At 35.6% G+C, this 21,263-nt stretch overlaps 1 protein-coding gene across 1 annotated transcript; it reads left to right on the plus strand.

The window, feature by feature from the left end:
• Positions 1-2,115: 2,115 nt before the first annotated feature.
• LOC141389638 (uncharacterized) lies at positions 2,116-19,870 on the plus strand. The gene is made up of 4 exons (XM_073961518.1): positions 2,116-3,324; positions 4,066-4,457; positions 5,202-5,802; positions 19,772-19,870. The coding sequence occupies exons 1-4, from the start codon at positions 2,116-2,118 to the stop codon at positions 19,868-19,870; spliced, it is 2,301 nt and encodes a 766-aa protein (XP_073817619.1).
• The last annotated feature ends 1,393 nt before the right edge of the window (positions 19,871-21,263 follow it).

Here is a 21,263-nt window from a genome sequence, read left to right on the forward strand (position 1 = left end):
TATTTTATCGACATTCAACAAAAATATGGTGATGGAGCTTTTAATCAAAATTTTCGAGGTGTCTTTTTTTCGTGTAGTTTTTCCCTCAAGTCGGTTGTGGTAGATATGGTAGTCGTTACCCGACACTTTCCGACAGCAAACCCTTACGGCTACAGTCATAAACCAGCACCTGTAGATTCTTACACGGCAATGCAAATTCTCCCTGATGTTCACAACGTCCTAGGATCGATTGAAGCTGACGGGTTGCCCTGACCTGACTTCATCGAAGAGAGCTGACATTTAGGGGGTAGAATCCTCAGCCATCTTTATAGATCTTTACGCGTATCAAAGTCTTGGCGTATTTTGTAGCAAACGTATTTTGTCCCATTAAATTCTGCATGTTCAGAGCATATGCCACTTAAAGTATCGTGACGGTAAGAAGAATCGTAGGACGTATTGCTGGAACGGTTTTCAAGTAGTCCGTTGATGATTTTTGTTCCTATAACGTACATAAATTGGGGGTTTCCTTGGAATTTCGGGCATTATCTGCGACAATTCTTCTACATACACCGCATACATGATGTCCAACTCCTGCAGTCGAAAAATTTATATGCGCGTGGTTGTTGTTCCTTTTTCGCCTGCCAATGCTATGGAATCGTCTGCCAATGCTGTGGAATCTATGGTACTAGTTCTAGAAATGGATTTAGAATTGCTAGGACCCTCCCCCTAAAAATCACAAGCAGTTTTCATAGATGGACACTAAATTTTCTTATGGACGATTATTGGGAAGGGTAGGGCGATTTTTATGGAACGCTTGAATATTTTTTGGTGAACTTTTGTAGAATAGTGTAATTTATCAATATTTTCACGAAAAATGTGCACGGTCTTAATGCCAAAACTGCCTGACAGAGCATTCCAATGCTTTTGTACTAGAGAGTTCTTATTGGATCTCTTTTCTTATGGGCGAACACTAGGACACCAATAGGTCGTCCCTTAGAATACATGAGAAAAGACTTTTAGGTCTTCTTATGGAAAAATTTTAGCTTATGTTATAGAGGACCGAAAGTTCTTCCCGTGGTCTTTTTTAGTGACAACGACCCCGCTTAATATCCACCTAGTCTGTCGTGCAACAACAAAAATACACATCTAAAAGCCAACATGCTGCCAACTGTTCTACTACAGACAAGCAACCATGGATGATGAGATGACTCACTACAATAACTCTGTACATTCAGCAATGACTTCTGGCATCACTGACTAATTGTTCGACATTTGTTGCAGTGAAAAAAGTTAATTAAATACAAAAGTAAAATGATAACTAGACAAAAGACAAGACAAGAAAAGACGATGAAGTCTTGCAACGTTGGCAGTAGAAAGAGCAGAGAGAATACGGAGAATCGAAAGAAACACAATAGAATAAAAACAAGTAAGAGAGGGTTATAGTCGGACAGGGGCGACCATGTGATACTCTACTCCACTACACCTGGGCACTATTTTCCAAGGAATTTCTTTTATATGATTGCGACTTATTTTAGCCCTCCGGTCATACGTACATAAGTTGATATTCATGGTAACATACCAAAGGTGTAGAACATACATACATATAGCTGCGAACAAAATAATAGCACAACTGTTGAAGTACTGTGTTTAATCAATTAATATTTTACATTGTATAAGTAACCTTTGCTTTTTGTCTTTTATTCTACATACAAACTTCATTGTACTTTGTATTTTCACTTCAATAAAATTATTCAACTCAATAGGTTATGGGCCCTCCATGACATTTGAAAAAGAAAAATAAGAAATTAATTCAAGAATTGTGAAAAAAGAAAATTTTCAATTTGTGAATAGAACTTGAACATCAGAATCATGGAGTTTTGCAAGACCATCAAGCCATTAACAGGAGAATGCGATTGGGCAATTTGGAAGAGAAAAGTTAAAGATCTCCTCGATTTTTATGAAGGAGCTCTGGATGTGGTTTCAAGAAAAATTACAAAGCCAGAACCTTTAAAAGAGGGAGCAACTGAAGCTGTAGTGAAAGATTACAATACTCGGTCAGCGTTTTACAGGAAAACGAACGGTCTCGCCAAAACCCTTATTGCTAGTACCATATCTGATGAGATATATATGAAGGTAATGGACAAAGAATCGGCAGCAGATGTTTGGGAAGCATTACACCAACAATTCGAAGCAACATCCAAGGACCAATTGTTCAAGATGTGCACAGCACTTTTCTCGTTTGAGTGGGTTGAAAATTTGGATGTTTCAACGCACATTTCTAAACTCAAAAGTTTGTGGACAGAAATTAACGCTGGTTTGGAATTAAAAGGTAATCAAAAACTTCCAGAACTGCTTCTTATTTGCAAGATTTTGCACGTGCTACCATCATCGTTCGAAATGTTCAAATCTAGTTGGATGATGATAACTCGGGATGAGGATAAGTCCTTAGACGAACTTATTATGCAGCTTTGCCTATATGAACGCAATTTCAAGAAGCCTGAGAACGTTGAAGGTCAAGAAGCTTTAGTCATAAATGAGAAGTATTCCAAAAGCAAGAATGTAAGTACTAAAAAGGACAGTATTTGCCATTACTGTAAGAAGAAAGGCCATTGGATAAAAGAATGTCGCAAGTGGATTGCAGATGGCAAGCCTTTCAAGTCGCAACCAGTTAAGAATCATACACATGTGGCACTACATGCGATGTCAAATGAAGTAAATATCGCAGATTCAAGTTTGGAATGGTGGTTCGACAACGGTGCAACAAAGCATGTTACCAATTCAGATAAGTATTTTGTGAAATACGAAGAATTTGAACAACCCAATTCAATACAGTCTGCAGGAAAAGAGTGTTTAAAAGCCATTGGGAAGGGAAAAATAGAGCTGTTATCGAAAGTCAACAATAAGGAAAGAATTGTAACTCTAAACGATGTATGGTATGTTCCAACTATATCTCGAAACCTTTTTTCGATTTTAGCTGCACACGATAGAAACCCAAAGAGCAAATTTACATCTACCACAAATGAATGCAAAATGTACGTCGATGAAGAACTTGTGGTACATGGTCAACGAGAAATCAATGGCACACTATACAAGCTTAATGTCCGTCCAAATTCACATACACAGAATATATCCCTGCTTGAAGAAAAGTCGGTGTTACAGTTATACCACGAACGCTGGGGACATCAGGACTATCGCCATGTTAAAATGAAGCTTAAAAATGAAATGGGAATTTCAGTGAAGAATACAAGTGAAAATTGTGAACCATGCATTTTTGGAAAGTCTTCTAGGAAACCTTTTGGAAGACGTGACGCTGCTAGTCAACCAGGAGAAATAGTATCAACAGATGTATGTGGCCCTTTTCCACCTTCATTCAGAGGATACAGGTACCTTGTAGTATTTAAAGATCATTATACGAAATATCGATATGGGTTTTTCTTAAAACAAAAATCAGAAGTGAAAGATTCGCTTAAAGAGATGTTGATTCACGCAAAATGTCAAGGTCACACTGTAAAAACGTTAATTAGCGACAACGGTGGCGAATTTGACAACGATGACGTCAGAAAAATTCTTGCTCAGCATGGAGTTACTCATAAGTTGACTGCTCCATATACCCCGCAGCAAAATGGGTGTGCTGAAAGAGAGAATAGAACGATCGTAGAAATGGCAAGGACTTTCAAGTACGCAAATAAGGAAATTGAATTTCCAGAATCAATATGGTGTGAATTTGTGAAATCAGCAATATATATTTTAAACAGAACAGGGAAGTCATCTGAAGCTGATATTAGCCCATTCGAAAAATGGTATGGTAAGAAACCTAGAATCCGACATTTGCGAATCATTGCGTCGACATGTTATATGCACATTCCAAGTCAAAAGCGAAAGAAAATGGACAAAAAGGCTGAAAAAGGATACCTGGTAGGATATGATGGGGACGAGCGATATCGTATTTATATACCAGAAAAGAGAGAAGTTCATGTTTCTAGAGATGTTAAATTTGTAGAGAAAACAAATAATAATCGCTTAGAAGAAAAAACCATAATAAAATCCAACGTAAATCCTGATACACAACGTATTGATTTGTCAAAGATTAGACGTTTCAATGATTTAATTCAAGATGATGAAATTCAGAGTGGACTGAATGAAGAGTTGGATCCAAACATAGAACCACAAGGTGATAAATTAGCCAAAGATTCACCAAATTTAGAAGAACAAAATGATAAACGTACGAGCAGCAACCCTGAAGATAATTTAGAGAGAAATGCAACATCTGACAGTGAGTTTGAAGATGCTATATCAGGAAGCAACGATGGACAAGAATCTGAAGAAGAGAATTGCAATTACAGGAAATTAAGAAATAGAAAGGTAATAATTCCAAAAACAACTCATGACGAGTTGGCTATGGTTTCCCAGGATTTTGTTAATAGCATAGAAACTCCAAATTCATATTCTGAAGCTACTAAAGGCGACCAAAGATCAGAGTGGGTAGCAGCAATGGAAAAGGAAATGAATTCGTTAATAGAAAACAAAACATGGGTACTTACCGAACTTCCGATGGGTGCTAAAGCTCTCCCATCAAAATGGGTTTACAAAGTAAAAACCAAAGCGGATGGCAGTGTAGATACCTTCAAGGCGAGACTAGTCATTAAAGGATATAATCAAACAAAAGGACTTGATTATGACCAAACTTTTAGTCCGGTAGCAAGGATGTCTACAATTCGGTCTCTGTTAGGTGTTGCAGTCACAGAGAAGATGTACTTAGCACAGTTCGATGTTTCGACTGCCTTCCTTTATGGAGAGTTGGACGAAATAATTTTTATGAAACAGCCAAAAGGATTTGATGACGGAACAAATAGAGTTTGTTCTCTAAAAAGAAGTCTGTATGGTCTTAAACAAGCACCACGGTGCTGGAATACTAGAATGCGAAATTTTTTAACCAAATTGGGATTTAAAACAAGCTCGGCTGACAGTTGTCTATACATCAGAGAAAAACAGGGGAAGAAAATCATTCTTGCTCTGTGTGTAGACGATGGTTTAGTTGCTGCGTCTGATGTAAACGACTTGAAGATCTTTCTAGATGAACTTAAAGCTGAATTCAAAATTACACACAAAGATGCAAATTACTTTCTTGGGTTAGAAATTGAAAAGTCGGATGATTCTGTAGAGATAAGTCAGAAGTCATATGCTAAGAAAATTTTGGAAAAATTTAACTTTTCTGAATGTAGAGCAGTATCAACTCCGATGGAAAGTACAACAACCGTTGCAGAAGTTCAAAAATCAACAAATGATTTTCCATATCGTCAAGCAGTTGGAGCAATAATGTATTTAATGTTGGGAACTAGGCCAGATTTGGCATTTAGTGTCGGTGTTCTGTCAAGATCTCTGGAATCCCCTACAAGTGAAGATGTACAAAGACTTAAGCGGGTTCTTCGTTACATTGCTGGCACACTTGACTATGGAATAATTTACAAAACGAACGGTTTAAAGAAATTGGAATGCTATAGTGATGCAGATAATGGAGGCTGTATGAGCACAGGACGATCAACAACTGGAGTAGTAGCATGTTATGCAGGCAGTCCTATATCATGGATAAGTCAAAGACAGCCAACCGTATCTACCTCAACAACCGAAGCTGAAATCATAGCAGCGAGTGAGGCCGCTAAGGAATTGATGTGGTTGAAAAGCCTCTACAATGACTTAATTAATTATAATGAAGTACCTGTAATACACATCGATAATACTGCTGCTATAAGACTGTCTCAAAATCCAGAGTTTCACAAGCGAACGAAGCACATTTCTTTAAAGCACTTCTTCATTCGTGAAAAGGTAATTGAAGGCAATATTATCGTGTCTCAAATCTCAACTGAATATCAAATTGCAGACATGATGACCAAACCGTTACCAAAACTTCGATTGCTGCACTTCGTAAATATTTTAAATATTAATCATTTAAACAAGGGGAAGTGTTGAAGTACTGTGTTTAATCAATTAATATTTTACATTGTATAAGTAACCTTTGCTTTTTGTCTTTTATTCTACATACAAACTTCATTGTACTTTGTATTTTCACTTCAATAAAATTATTCAACTCAATAACAACCTCCTACAAAAATGGTTTAGATGTGCAAATTTTGCTGACCGTTTCATACATTTTTAGAACTAATTGATTCTAAAGAATTTAAAACTAATAAAAATCATAATTATTTTCGACACTTCTTAGTGAAGTCCACACACATCCAAGCAATATGCTACGTTTCGCTGGAGGTTTAATTCAGCTCATCAGGCACATTAGATGTTGTGCTAAACAAAGGCTGAGTTTGAAAACTTGTATATATAATAAACTTATTGCAAATAATATTCGGACGTAATACAAGTCCCTAAGAAATAAAACTTACTTACTTAGCTGGCCCATTACAGAACATTTGTTCCATAGACCGAACTAAGAAAAGATCTTCAATTCTCTCTGTTTTTCGCTTCGCTTTCTGAAATACCGCGCCTTTTCATTTCTTCATCCACTTGTATGCTCCATCGAAGCTTATGCCTGACGATTCTGCGTGCACCGCCATGTGGCATGTATTCATACGCCTTTTTAGCGGGTTCATCATCGCTCATTCTTATGATATGGCCTAGCCAACGCAATCGTTGCATCTCGATACGTTTAACTATATTCATGTCTACTATATTCATGTATAGCTGATATAGCTCGTGGTTCATACGACGTCGATATTCAGCGTCAACGCAAATCGTCCCGTAGATCTTTCGAAGAATTTTCCTCTCAAACACACCAAGCACTGCATTATCTGCTTGCGCAAGTACCCATGCTTCGGAGTCATACATTAGCACGGGTAGTATCAGCGTTTTGTATAGTGTTATTTTGGTTTGACGAGATGTGGTTTCGTTTTTAAATTGCTTACTTAAACCTTAGTAGCATCTGTTGGCCAATACAATTCTTCTTCTTATTTCACAACTGATGTTGTTTGTAGTGTTTATGGCAGTCCCGAGGTAGACGAAGTCTTTAATTACCGACACCATCAAATTGGTCTTTTCGCCGTTTACCGCCAGACCCACTTTCGCAGATGCTGCTTCGACCTTCCTAAAGGTATCAGTTACTTCCTTTACTTATCGTCCCATGATGTCTATGTCATCAGCATAAGCAAGTAACATGTGGCTATTGGAGTAGATTGTGCCATTCTTTTTGACATTTGCATCTCGTATTACCTTTTCCAGCAAAATTTTGAATAGGTTAATCGAAAGGCTGTCTCCTTGTCAACTATCTTGTTGGCGATAGGGAGAAGACTTATGCCCCGGTTTTATACAGTTCGGCTGGTAGGCTAGCAGATCCTGCTGCCTTATTATTCTTCAGCCGGTTTATTGCTGTCTTTACCTCATCTTGGCCGGGTGGTATACATTCAATACCATCTTCTGGGATTGGATCTGTGGTATCTTCGTCGACTTCGCTACTATTGGATGCCAACAATTTGGAAAAATGCTGTTTCCATATTCTTAGCACACTATCTGTATCAGTTACCAGATTACCTTGCTGGTCTCTACAGGAGGATGCGCCAGTTTCAAAGCCATCAGTTTGATGTTTCACTCTTTGGTAGATTTTTCGGACTTCATTCTGTCTTCTGTACATCTCGATTTGATTTCATGTTGTTTGATCTGGAGACAGCCAGGTGCCCTTATGAATATCGAGATGCTTAAATCTGGTACTGCTAACTACCATGGTTTTTGCAGCTGCAAAGTCTATTAGCCTCATACCTGATGTTTCACTGTGGAGACTGAATTTACCGACTGTTGGCCCAAAAATATTCTCCTTTCCAATTTTGGCATCAAAATCTCCTAGTATAATTTTAATGTCATGGGCAGGGCAACGGTCATAAGTTTCTTCTAAGCGCTCGTAAAATATATCTTTGGTCTGTTCGTCCTTGTCTTAAGTGGGAGCATGAGCCAAATAAAGCTGATGTTGAAGAATTTAGCTTTTATTCGAATTGCAGCAAGTCTTTCATTCACTGGAGCTGGAGACCAAACTCATGGTGTTTAGGTGTTGTTTTGACGCGAACATTACAGGTGCAGATTCGCAGATTATGGTCCTCAAAACGTTTGCGGGGTTAGTCAACTTTAGAAGGTTTTTTTCTTTTTTTCATAGTAGGCTGTTTTTTTCTAGGGGAGGGTAACTAACCCGACGGCCAAACCCAAGTTTTTAACGTTCTTATGGGTGAACGCGAGTTACGTATCCGTACCCCACCGACCCCTACGCCACTGCAAACATAAACCACATTATGATGAAATACGAAATATCAAATATCAATAATGCAAGCAAACACAGCGAAAACTAGCGACAGCAACTGAATGTGCTTCCACTGGTTTTCGACTGAAAAACAAAATGCAAAATATGCTGAGTGGACATTTTCCACTCAGTAACTTCAAGTTCAATGTTATAAAATTAATTTAGTCTTAAGATAGAATTTGCTCAATAAAGAACTAAACTAAAGTTTATTCTTTTATTTAAACGAATAACTAGATTCTTAAGAATCCATAGTTACATCATATAACTGGCGCAGTCAAGGCGGTTTAATTCAAAAGAATTAAACTTCAACGAACTTACACATAAACTTACAAATAAATAAGCCGTTTTTAGTTTTGAGAAAAAGAAGATAAATACATACAACAATTTAGAATGTTAAATCTTCAAAAAGTAAATATTGCAAATAAAATGGAACAATTGAAAACTATAATTAAAATGCAAGAAGAAAAGAAACAACAAATTCAACAACGAAAAGTTAATGAACCCTCTGAACTGCAAGAACATTATGAATTAGTGAATTTATGTCCAAAAAGTATGTTAAATATAATAAAAAATAATACGACAAGACGCTACAAAAAATCTCAAAAGAAGCATACAAAACCAGAAGGCATATGGCATTATATGGAACTTCTCGCTAGACGAACAAATAAAAAACAGGAAAAGATGCAAAATTTTGAAAACAATTTCCAGAACAAAGTGTTACTATGGATGTGGCAAATAATGTTCTTAAATGATAAAGCTAACATAAAGTGTTAACGGTTTTTATTTTAAGCAAAAACAAACTATAAATACCAAAAAATTACATAAAACAAATTAAAAAACAAAAAAAAAAAAGGAAAAAGACTAAATTGAAAAATAAAAATAAACTCAAACAACTGATAAAAAAATTATATGAAAAATTATTATTAACAACAAAAATGTGCAAAAAACAGAGAAAATATCGTAGAAGAAACAGGTGACAAGAAGAGAGAAATATGCACTAAAAAAAAAAATTACAACATTATAAAACAAAAATGTAAAAAGAACTAAACCAACTTTTAAATGTATAAAAATACAGAAGAAAAAAATACAACAATGTTAACAGCAATTCCAACTACAACAAGAAATGGAACAGAAGTAACATCAAATGGAGCAAAAACGCAACAAGAACAGAAAAAACATCTAAAAACATGAATTCACTTTATAAGCCTAAACCTGGATTTGGAAAGAGTTCAAACAAAGAGGAAGATATATATCCAAGTATATAATAAGAATTAATATTAATTCAAATGTTATTAATAAAAAGAGAAAAAATACTATTATTATTAATCAATATTCGATAAATATGAAGAAAAATGGACAAGAAAAAACTTATCAAAAGTATAAATTAATCAAAATAATTGTAAATGTATTTGTTTACAGTACTATATATAAGTTTGTACTAATAGTTATATGTATTTACTAACTATGTAATATTTAATGATTACAATAGAACTAATTTTTTATGTGGAATTTAATTTTTCTATTAACCGTTACCACCATCTTAAGTATGGGTAACTTTCTATGGCTATATTAGTATATAATTCAAATAAAACCACAACAATTGAAAAAACAAACAAAAACAATAATGAAGAAAGTGAATGAATAAATGTTCACTTCCTATTGAAAAAAAGGCTAACAAAATACATAATTTTTATTCCTAAAGGTTCAATGTCAAATAGAGAAATATTCAAAATATTCAATTAAACTTGTCTAATTCTATTAAAAGTTGGGTGTATTCCTCCGAAGAGTGAAACCCCCTTTGACTTTTATTAAAGAAATAATGGAACCACAAATTTGAAACAAAGAAAAAACCTTATACAAAATGTGGAAATAGTTTTGATGAATTAGCAAAGTGAATTTTATATGAAAACCAGCAATAAAATCACAAGCAAAAATGTTTAATTTTTGGATAATATTAGTAAATTAAAAATTTAATATGAATACATATATTGAATAAATATATAATTTTTTCTAGAAATGAAAGTAAATAAAATTTTTTTTTTATAATAACTATTAAAGTTTGAATGCCAAATTGTATAATTTAAAACAAGAAACGGAACTAATATCATGACCTAAAACAGCACACTTTAATTTGTTAATGAAATTTATTCTTAAAATATAATAATAATAATAATAATAATAATATTTGTAATAAAAAATATATATACTCATAACAATAATAAACAACGATTAATAATAAAATAACAATAATATCAATAAACAATAAACTAAAATAAAAATTGTAATAACATAACATATCATTTAAATATTTCAATCCACTGTACCATTGTTTGAGGAAAACTTCTCATCCCTTGGGTCTGAAGATTCATGAGGATTTATTGTCAATTTTCGTTTTTTAGTACTTGTTTGGGACAAATTTCAAGCCTGAAGGTAGGAATACCAAACAAGAAAAATATCAGGGTACTTTTTAGCTGAAATACCCCCAACCAAAAACAATTTAATTGTTTTTGAGGTACCACTGATAATCGAAATTTCTGGGTTGATCCTCTTAAGAGTGACACCCAATTGGCTTCAATTATAGAATGCCAAATGACAATGAGAAGGAATAATCAAACATTGGGAATTGTGATTGGAGCTAAAAAATGTTTAATAAAAAATACATATAATGAAAAAATTATTAATACAATAATAAAATCGTAACACTGCTTAATAGAATTGTGTAAAATGATATAAATATAGGAAAAAACTTAAGAATAAAAAAAATTCAAAAAAGTAATGATGCCATAAATAAAAATATAATGTTTCTATTTAGTAGACAAAAGAATTATGCAAAAATTGTGAAAAGTCTCTAAAGAAAAAATATAAAAGTCACAAGAAAAAAAAAAATCTTGAATTGGCTTGAAACAATGTTAAATGAAAATTTTGTTATCTATTTATATACCTACATATACAAAACGGTAACGATATCAAACAAACAATAAATAAAGAGTCACAAGAAATTATGGAACTTGAATTGACCAAAAATTAATAAAAATAGGATCATGTATAAATGAAATGAGTAAAATACTCTATTTTATAAAATAGATTAATTCAATATAGACTTTTATAAGTTAAGCCTGTTAAAAATGGGTGTACTACTATATAACAATAACTGTTTAATATTTTCAATAAAAATACCCATAAACTATACAAAACACATTGTCAAAATAATTGTCCCTATACCTAACCATAACTTTTACGAAATAGAAGATAAACAAGAAATGTTTGTAAATATTAATAATATATCCTATACTTATGATGAAGATAAAACACTAAAAGATCTAGTACTATCAAAGAATTGTATATTTAAAGGAAATTGTAACTTAATTTTTAACAATAACACTTCATTTGAATTATTTGACGATGAAACTATTATTATTAAAAATGCTCGCAACATGAAAATTAACAATAGCTGTAACCAAAATACGAGCAATATATTAAATGGAAATAACATTTTAATGTTCTCAAATTGTAAGATTACTATACAAAATGAAAATTTTTCGAATCTAAAAGAAAACTACTTCGAGAAAATACCAGATTATAATACATACAGCAACAAAGAGTTTACAACTAAAATTACATTTAACGATATTGTCCTTAGCAATACTAAAAATATTGAAAAGATCGAAGAACTAAAACAACATCAACATATCTCATATTCCCTAATCATGGTTATGTTTGTAGTGACGGTAACCGGTATGACAGTAATAATTTATATATTCAAAGGAAAATCAGTAAATATAAAAATTAACGAAACGATTCAGGAGAATCCTTTGACAAGAGGGGGAGGAGTTACGTATCCGTACCCCACCGACCCCTACGCCACTGCAAACATAAACCACATTATGATGAAATACGAAATATCAAATATCAATAATGCAAGCAAACACAGCGAAAACTAGCGACAGCAACTGAATGTGCTTCCACTGGTTTTCGACTGAAAAACAAAATGCAAAATATGCTGAGTGGACATTTTCCACTCAGTAACTTCAAGTTCAATGTTATAAAATTAATTTAGTCTTAAGATAGAATTTGCTCAATAAAGAACTAAACTAAAGTTTATTCTTTTATTTAAACGAATAACTAGATTCTTAAGAATCCATAGTTACATCATATAACTCGCGCGGCACTCAAAAGTTTCAGTACATTTCACCCGCTAAAAACTATCTGCAAGCAATTGCAAACTTCTTTTCTCTCATAAGCTCACACCTTATTTAAAATTTCGCGCTTATCGGACTATGATTGCGACCTAAAAAGTAAATAAAAATTCGGATAAAAAATTTGTTTTTGTTTTAACAATAGCGATCTATTCTGATGTGAAACCGACCTCCATAGCAAATTTAGTGACGATCGGTCCATAATTGCGGACTGGGGTTTGATAACAATTTATAATGGACAGACAGACACACGGACGGACGGACACACATTGCTATATCGCTTCATTTCGTCGAGATATGAAAAATGGTATATAACGTTAGGGATTAGGGGGGGTTAGGGGTCCACTTTGTGGAGTAGGGTATAAAAATGTAGGTGTTCTCACACAAGACCAGAAGTTCTTCCCGTTGAACGCCATTATTTTTTTTATTTAGAAGACCAGTGATCTATTCATAGCACCACGACCCCTCCTAATACCCACCTAGTTTTTTGTGCAAAAAATACCCATCTTTAAACCATCATGTTGCCAAATGTACTACTGCAAATCAACCATAGATGAGATGACCCACTACAACAGCTATGTATGTACATACTACTTCAACAATGGCACATCCTGACGAACTTGTTGCCAGCTTATTGGGTACCATCTTGTTCGACATTTGTTGGAGTGCAGAAATGCAAGATTGTGGCTAAAAAGTAAAACGATAACTAGACAGAAGACAAGAAAAGACTAAAGAAGACTGGAATGCAGAACGACAAAAACAAAGGACTGCAGCAACAACATCAACATTAAATTGAAATCAAGTCCACAGGACATCATTGAATAGGAGATATTCTTTAACGCCAAAAACAAGATTTTTATGGAATGTTGGCTTCCTTCTTTGTGCGAACTAAACCAGTTGCTCGAGAGAGAATAACAATTAAAGATTGTGTGAAGGGGAGAGCAGTTCCTCAGGGGAGCTGGAGAGAGTATTAGTTCATTATTTGTGTATTTTTGTTATTAGTTATGCAAATATCAAACAATCCGATTTCTTTTGGGACCAAATGATGAGTTTCCTTTTCCTGTACCCAAACGTTGTTGTTGTGCTATTACTCCACTATTCCCTGTTGGTTTCATATTTCTCTTCTTTCCTTTAAATGTTCCCATCAATGCAATGAATTGTAATGGTAGTTTAGATGTTAATGTTTGCTCTTGATGTGTCTTGCTGGACTTTGACAAACATTTTACAAATGACTTTGGCACAAAATGTAATTTTTGAAAATGGAAGAAAAAATAAACAGAAATAACTCCATAGCTCTGTTGCAACTCTCATAAGAATGGTACATATTTAACAGCAGTCATTACAATTTTATGAGACAGAGAGTTAAACAATGTTGTTATTGTCGTTGTTCTCTCTGTATGCGTCAGTTGATTTTTTTTTAAATAATGAAGAAGGATTTGTTTTAAGATGTTATCGTTATTTATATTCTACATCAATCATAAATAAGTAAACGACAAGGAACATAATTCAAAGAATTCATACGTAACCATGTACGAAAGAAGAAGATACTGAAGTTCATTGTTAATAGGGGCGAAGACATTTTTTAAAATAGTTGAAGCAATTTACGCATCGAACATACTAATTTATGATAACACATATTGATTTGCTGTGAATAAATGTCATGATCTTTTAGGACGGAAGACCTACTGGTTTCTATGTGAAGTCTTTATGGTCTCATATAGGGAGGCCTATGGGAAGACCAACTGTTTTTCGATCAGTTTACCTCATGGTCTTCTACAAGGAGAATTTCTGGTTATCTTGGAGGTCTTTCGGTCTTCTAAGGAAATGTCTCATGTTCTTTTAGGAGGAGTCCTACTGGGCCTCTAGGGAAGACCTACTTGTCCCATATGAAAAGACCTACGGGGTTTCAATGAAAGGATAAACTGACGATCTACGAGAACACCTACAAGTCATTTTGTCTTGTGTGACAAAACATCTTCTGGTTTTATATGAGACCAACATGGATTCTATAAGTAGAGCTAATTTCCCCTATGAGAAACCCTACGGATCTTCTATGTGGATACTTCATTTCCTTCTATGATCTGACCTGCTGGTCTACAATGAAAATTCCTACAGGTTATCTATGAGATGACATACATGTCGTCTGTAAAGAGACCTAAGTCTCTTTTATGACACTACCTACGGGTCTTTTATGAGAAGATTTACCGGTCTTTTATGAGAAGAATCTTTAAAGAGGTAACTTAATGGTGTCCTTTGGGAAGACCTTTGGGTCTTCCAATAGAGGATCTTTGGGTCTTTAGTAAGAAAACCTTGTCTTCTATGAAAAAAAATCATTGGATCTTCTATGAGAAGCCCTCGTGTCTTCAAGAGAAGACCTACGAATCTTTTATGAGAATACTTGCTTTCGTTCTACAAGAAAGCCTTCTGATTTTCTTTATAAAGACTTTATAGTCTGCTATATGATGACCTACTTGCCACATATAAGAAGGCCTTTAAGCCTAATGATAAACTATCTACTGGCCTCATATGAGGAGACCTTCTATGTCTCCTATAAGAAGATTCACTGGCGTTCTACTAGAAGGCTATCTGGTCTTCTCAAAAAGATCTGGATGTATTCTGATAGAGGATCTGGACGTCTTTTTATGAAAGATCTAGAAATTTCTTCTCATAGAAGACCTGAAAATCTTCTTAAAAAATGACCTAGAGGTCTTCTCATAGAAAATATGTAGGTCTTCTCATAGAAAAGCAGGACGCTTCTCATAGAAAACCTGGACGTCTGCTCATAGAAAACCTGGACGTCTTATCATAGAAAAATTGTAGGTCTTCTCATAGCAGATTTGGGGCCTTCTCATAGAAAACGAACTGGAAGTTTTCCCATAGAAGGCGAAATTGAGGTCTTCTCATAGAAGACCTGGAGGTCTGCTCATAGAAGTCCTGCAGGTATTCTGCAGAACGTTTCATACAAGACCCGGAGGCCTTCTCATAGGAGTCATCCTCTTATAAAAGTCTTGGAGGTTTTGTCATTGAAGGCATATCAGACTCGAAGGTTTTTTCATAAAAGACTGAACGTTTTCTCCTAGATGACTCGGAGGTCGTATCATAGAAGATCTGGAGGTCTTCTCGTAGAAGACCTTGAAGACTCCCCAAAAAATACCACTGCTAGGCCTTTGGATCATCTATGAAATGGCCTTCGGGTCTTCTATGAGAAGGCCTCCAAGTCTTATGGAGAAGAACTTCGCTTCTTTTATGAGAATACTTCCGAGTCTTCTAGGAGAAGAGCACCAAGTCTGCTAGGAGAAGATCACCGGCTCATCTATAAGAAGACCTTCGAGTTTCCTATGAGAAGACCTCAGGGGATTCTATGAAAAGTTTTCCACAAAACCTCCAGGTCTTCTCATAACAGACGTCTAGTTCTTCTTATTATAGATGACCTCCAGGTCGTCTTCTTTCAGATCACCGAGTCTTCAATGAGAAGACCTTTGAGAAAACCTCCGGAGGTTCTACGTAAAGTTCTCCAAAAAACCTCCAGGTCTTCTCTTAACAGACGTCTAGTTCTTCTTATTATAGATGACCCACGGGTCGTCTTCTAGTAGAAGACATCCATGTCTTCTATGAGAAGAATCCAGGTCTTGTACGAGAATACCTTCAGGTCTACTTCGAGGAGACTTCCAGGACTTTTTCGAAAAGAACTCCATGTCTGAGAAGACATCCAGCTCCTCTCCAGGTCTTCCATGAGAAAATATCTGGGTCTTCCATGAAAAGACCTCGTCATACAAGACCCGGAGGCCTTCTCCTAGGAGTCATCCACTTATAAAAGTCTTGGAGGTTTTCTCATTGAATACATAGCAGACTCGAAGGTTTTTTCATAAAAGAACCGAACGTTTTCTGCTATATGACTCGGAGGTCTTCTCATAGAAGACCTAGAAGACTCCGCAAAAAATACCAGTGGGTAGGCCTTTGGATCATCTATGAAATGGCCTTCGGGTCTTCTATGAGAAGGCCTCCAAGTCTTATGGAGAAGAACTTCGCGTCTTTTATGAGAATACCTCTGAGTCTTCTAGGAGAAGACCACCAAGTCTGCTAGGAGAAGATCACCCAGTCTTTTATGAGAAGACCTTCGAGTGCTTCTATGAAAAGTTCTCCAGAAAACCTCCAGGTCTTCTCTTAACAGACGTCTCGTTCTTCTTATTATAGATGACCTCCAGGTCGTCTTCTATTACAAGACATCCAGGTCTTCTATGAGAAGCAATCCATGTCTTGTACGAGAATACCTTCAGGTCTTCTTCGAGGAGACCCCCAGGACTTATTCCAAAAGGCCACCATTTCTGTTTTCTATGAGAATCCTCCAGGTCTTCCATGAGAAGAAATCCGGGTCTTCTTTGAGAAGACCTCGTCTATGCGAACAACTCCTGGTCTTATATAAGGGAACCTCTGGGTATTCTATGAGAAGACCTCAAGTTATTCTATGAAAAGTCATTCAGGTCGTCTATAAGAAGATCTCCAAGTGTTCTAAGACGAGACTTTCAGGTCTTCTTTAAGAAGAACTCCAAAACAACAAGGAGTCTTCTATGTGATGGGTGCTTCTATGAGGAGGTGGTGCTCAATTAGAATACCTCTAGGTTTTGTATGTGAAAACCTACAAGTTATTCTATGAAAAGTCATTCAGGTCGTCTATAAGAAGATCTCCAAGTGTTCTAAGACGAGACTTTCAGGTCTTCTTTAAGAAGAACTCCAAAACAACAAGGAGTCTTCTATGTGATGGGTGCTTCTATGAGGAGGTGGTGCTCAATTAGAATACCTCTAGGTTTTGTATGTGAAAACCTACAGGTCTTTTATGGGAATACCATCAGATACCCTATAATAATACCTACAGGCCATCGATGAAGACCTCCAGATCTTCTATGAGAAGACCTCCAGATGATATTGTATTCAGGTCGTCTATGAGAAGACCTCCAAGTTTTCTAGGAGAAGACTTTCAGGTCTTTAAGAAGAACTCGCAAACAACAAGGTATCTTCTATGTGATGGGAGCTTCTATGAGGAAGTGGTGTACAATTAGAAGACCTCCAGGTTTTCTATGTGAAAACATACAGATCTTTTGGGGGAAGACCATCAGGTAGTCTATGAGAATACCATTAGGAACCCTATGATAAGACCTACAGGTCATCTATGAGAAGACCTTCAGTTCTCCAGTGAGAACACCTGCTGGTCATATGTAGACGACCTTCAGGTTTTCTTTGAGAAGACCTCCATGTCTTCTATGAGAAGACCTTCAGATGATATTATATTAGAAGAGTTCTAGATATTCTATAAAAACACCTCCCGTTGTTCTATGTGTGGATCTCCATGTCTTCTATGAGCGGATCTGCATGTCTTCTTTGAGAAGAGCTCATCTCTTTTAGGAAAAGAACTCCAAATCTTCTAAACATGATTGAGAATACCTCCAAGTCTATTATGAGAAGATCTGCTGGGTTTCTCTGGGAAGACCTCCATGTCTATGAAAATATATTTGGGTCGTCTATGAGAACCTCCAGGTCTTCTGTGAGAAGACACCCAGGTCGTATATGAAAAGTCCTCTAGATCTTTTTTGAGAAGACTTCCAGGCCTTCTACGGTACATTTCAGAAGAAAATTTACTTGCCTTATACGTATTGGTCTTCTATAGAAGAGATCTACTTGTCTTCTATTAGAAGGCCTCCAGATCTTAGAGGAAGTCATTTCCAGGTCTTCTATGAGATGACTTACATGTAGGGTTTTTCTTTTCCCGGACTCTATCGTTCTCCGGGAAATTGGGAAATATTTTTCAATCCCGGGAATTCCCGCTCATATATACTATAATGTTAAATCACAGTACAAAGACAAGAAAGAGGTAATACCGAGGGAGAACATGTGACTAAGTGAATTATAGCTCTTCAATTGGTTTTCTGTCTTCAGGGATTATCTGATTGAAAATAGGTTATATCAAAGATTTTAATATTATCCATACATTATTGCTTATAATTTTTTTCCTTAGTTATGATTTATATTTCTACGGTTTCAAGTACTAGTTTTGTTTTGTTAACACACTATTTTCAGGCAAAACTCAAAATGTAAATGTTTGAAACTCGTCAAATTTCCCTTTATTTAGAGTTTTAATTTAATTTCTGGATTTCTTTCTAAAAAATTTCGAAATATTACAAATAACAACAAGTATTCTGGAGCTCTTGAGAAAATAGACAATTCATTTAAATAACGGATGATCCAACTAGAGGTACTTTTTTCAATAGCCTTTTATTGACTGATCACGTGGGAGTCGTGTCATGCTGCCATGTTGTTTTTGTTTAGTATTGTTTGGCATTTTATCGTGGAAAGTCATACGACTGAACAATGTTTGCAAATCGTCCAACTTTATTATGAAAATTCATGTTTTGGAGGAATGTGTTTCGAGCCAAGTTTTGTTCAGCGATGAGTCCCATTTCTGGCTTAATGGGAATGTTAACAAGGAAAGTAGCCGCATTTGGCTTAAGAGAAACCTAAAGAGGTTCAAGAGGTGTCACTTCGTCCAGAAAAAAACAACTGTTTCATGTGGTTTGCCCGCTGGTGGAATCATCGGTCCATATTTCTTCAAAAATTATGTCGGTGAGAACGTAACCTTGAATGGCAACCATGATAGCCGACTATTTGATGCCTGAAAATGAAGCTTGTGATCTCGGCGACATTTTGGTTTCAACAAGGCCCCACATGGCATCAATCAATCGATTTATTGAGGGAACGCTTCGATGAGCAGACAATTTCAGGTTTTGGGCCACTAAGATCGTGTGACATAACACCTTCAAATTGTGTGTTTTTCTTCTACTTTCATTTTCTTGTCGACATTAGCATACCACACAATTTTTATTGGATCAGCCTCTAGTAAGGACTACTGTAAACTAGAAGAAATTACAACATTATTAGAATTATCTTGCTTGGTATGTGTCCTCCGGTATCGGTATCGAAAAGTCCTCTTAATATTGAAAGCAATGTCCATATTAGGTCGGACAGTAAGCCCAGCTGACAACAAATTTAAATAAATGTTGAATGATATTTGCTAGGTATGTTTGAATATATCCTTCTTACATCCCGTTTTTAGTATATAAAATTTCCCGGGAATTCCCGGGATTGGCAGCGGGATTGCGGGATCGAAAAATGACCGGCAAATGCGGGAATTCCCGTCCCGGGATTTCCCGATGAAAACCCCTCCTTACATGTCTTCGTTGAGATATCGTGTGTGTTTTTAATTACAAAACCTTTAAGATAAAGCCTATTCTTTCCAAATATGTCTTTTTCCAAACAGCTCCATGCTAAGACAGTTAACATTACTCTGACTGATTTACGTGTCCCCTGGGTAACTCATAAAGATGCCATCACTAAATCCTTGAGACCGACCCCATAAAGCAAAAGCATTTGTGGTGTGTGTTTATTTTAAATGCACGTCCGACACAAAAGGCTTCAAAATGTATCTCCGTACTTGGCCAGCATCTCTAGATAAGTTTGGATTGCCCAGGACACTACTTTTTTCTATTTACAATTCTTTTGTCTAGTCAGAAGTGATGTTGCTCCTGCTGGTGCCGGCGTTGTCTTCAGTGTATGTTAGTCCAGTTTTTTGTTGCTGTTGTTTTTTTCTCATTTTACTGTGGTCATGCCAGGAGCCTGTGTCCAATGTCCTGTATAATTAACCACGTTAACTGGACATACTGAGTTTATGGTAAAATACTACTCGTCTCCAATAGTAAATTTCCTAGTGATCATCTGAATTTTTTGCCGGTTTTGCCATAGTTTACGACAAAGATAGACCCTAACAAACGAAAGCACACACACACAGTCACAAAACGGGTGAACACATATCTCTTTTAATCCTCACCCTCTTCTTTATTCGTAACAAGTTCTAAATGATTTTTACAGAATTTTATATGTCCCACCATGTCCACCTAGAACAGCAAACCAAAGAACATAAAGCTGTCATCATCTGCGAAACAGGATTCTTTGCAGGCTAGCAGACAGGCTTTCGTGGCACAGAAAATATGTTATGCTATCCTCTGCTTATGATATTGTTTATGGGCTTATTTACAGTTGTAACGTGAAAACAAGACCGCCATCCCAAAAGCAAATCTTCTTGCTTATTGGTTTACCCTCTTCTTGTTTTTTTTCGTTGTCATCTAACGGGAAATGTAAATGAGACGAAGGATTTTTTTCTTGTTTTTGATCAGATATCAAATGAAAGCGGAAAACAATTTTGTATTAATTTCAATATCTTATCACTGAAATGAATTGAATTTGTATCCGTATTTATCCAAAGGTTCGGCAGTGACGAGGGTTTAACGACTTGGGGTCATGACATGTCCTTTGAAATTTCATTAAAGATGTGGGCTTCATCTTAATCTGCATAAAGGTTATTGACAATAGCTATAATTGCAATTTAAGAGATAATGGAGATGTTCTGCAAAAGCTATAGGTATTTTCCAAGAAAAAAACCTGTTATTCTCACAGTTGACATGAAAACCAGTAAGTGTCCTTTTGGTAGACATTTAGGTAATTGGATAGAGGCTTATATAGTCTTCTCATGGAATATTTCTCATAGAAGTCCTGGTATCCACAATTGCAGAGATGAAGTTAATGAGCAGCATGTGTTTAGAAAGCTATTTTAAATTCGGGTTATAGAACAAAGAACCAGTTATGAATTATCTAAATAAATAAACATTCTAGAGAGTGGGAGCCTAAGGGCGGAATTCAGGAACGTAGTCAGAAATGCATATCGATAATTGACAAAATTTGATTGCTACTTCAGT

Source organism: Musca autumnalis, unplaced genomic scaffold (genome assembly GCF_047663935.1).
Source record: "Musca autumnalis isolate F117 unplaced genomic scaffold, ASM4766393v1 scaffold_1, whole genome shotgun sequence".
In the NCBI taxonomy this organism is placed as follows: Eukaryota; Metazoa; Arthropoda; class Insecta; order Diptera; family Muscidae; genus Musca; species Musca autumnalis.

Excerpts from the sequence above, each read along its gene's own strand:
- LOC141389638 (XM_073961518.1), top strand. The coding sequence starts at position 2,116 with ATGGACAAAGAATCGGCAGCAGATGTTTGGGAAGCATTACACCAACAA. Across the intron at positions 3,325-4,065 it reads GAGAAATAGTATCAACAGAT|ATTAGACGTTTCAATGATTT; the intron begins GTATGTGGCCCT and ends GATTTGTCAAAG. Across the intron at positions 4,458-5,201 it reads AAAGGCGACCAAAGATCAGA|AGCAGTATCAACTCCGATGG; the intron begins GTGGGTAGCAGC and ends TTCTGAATGTAG.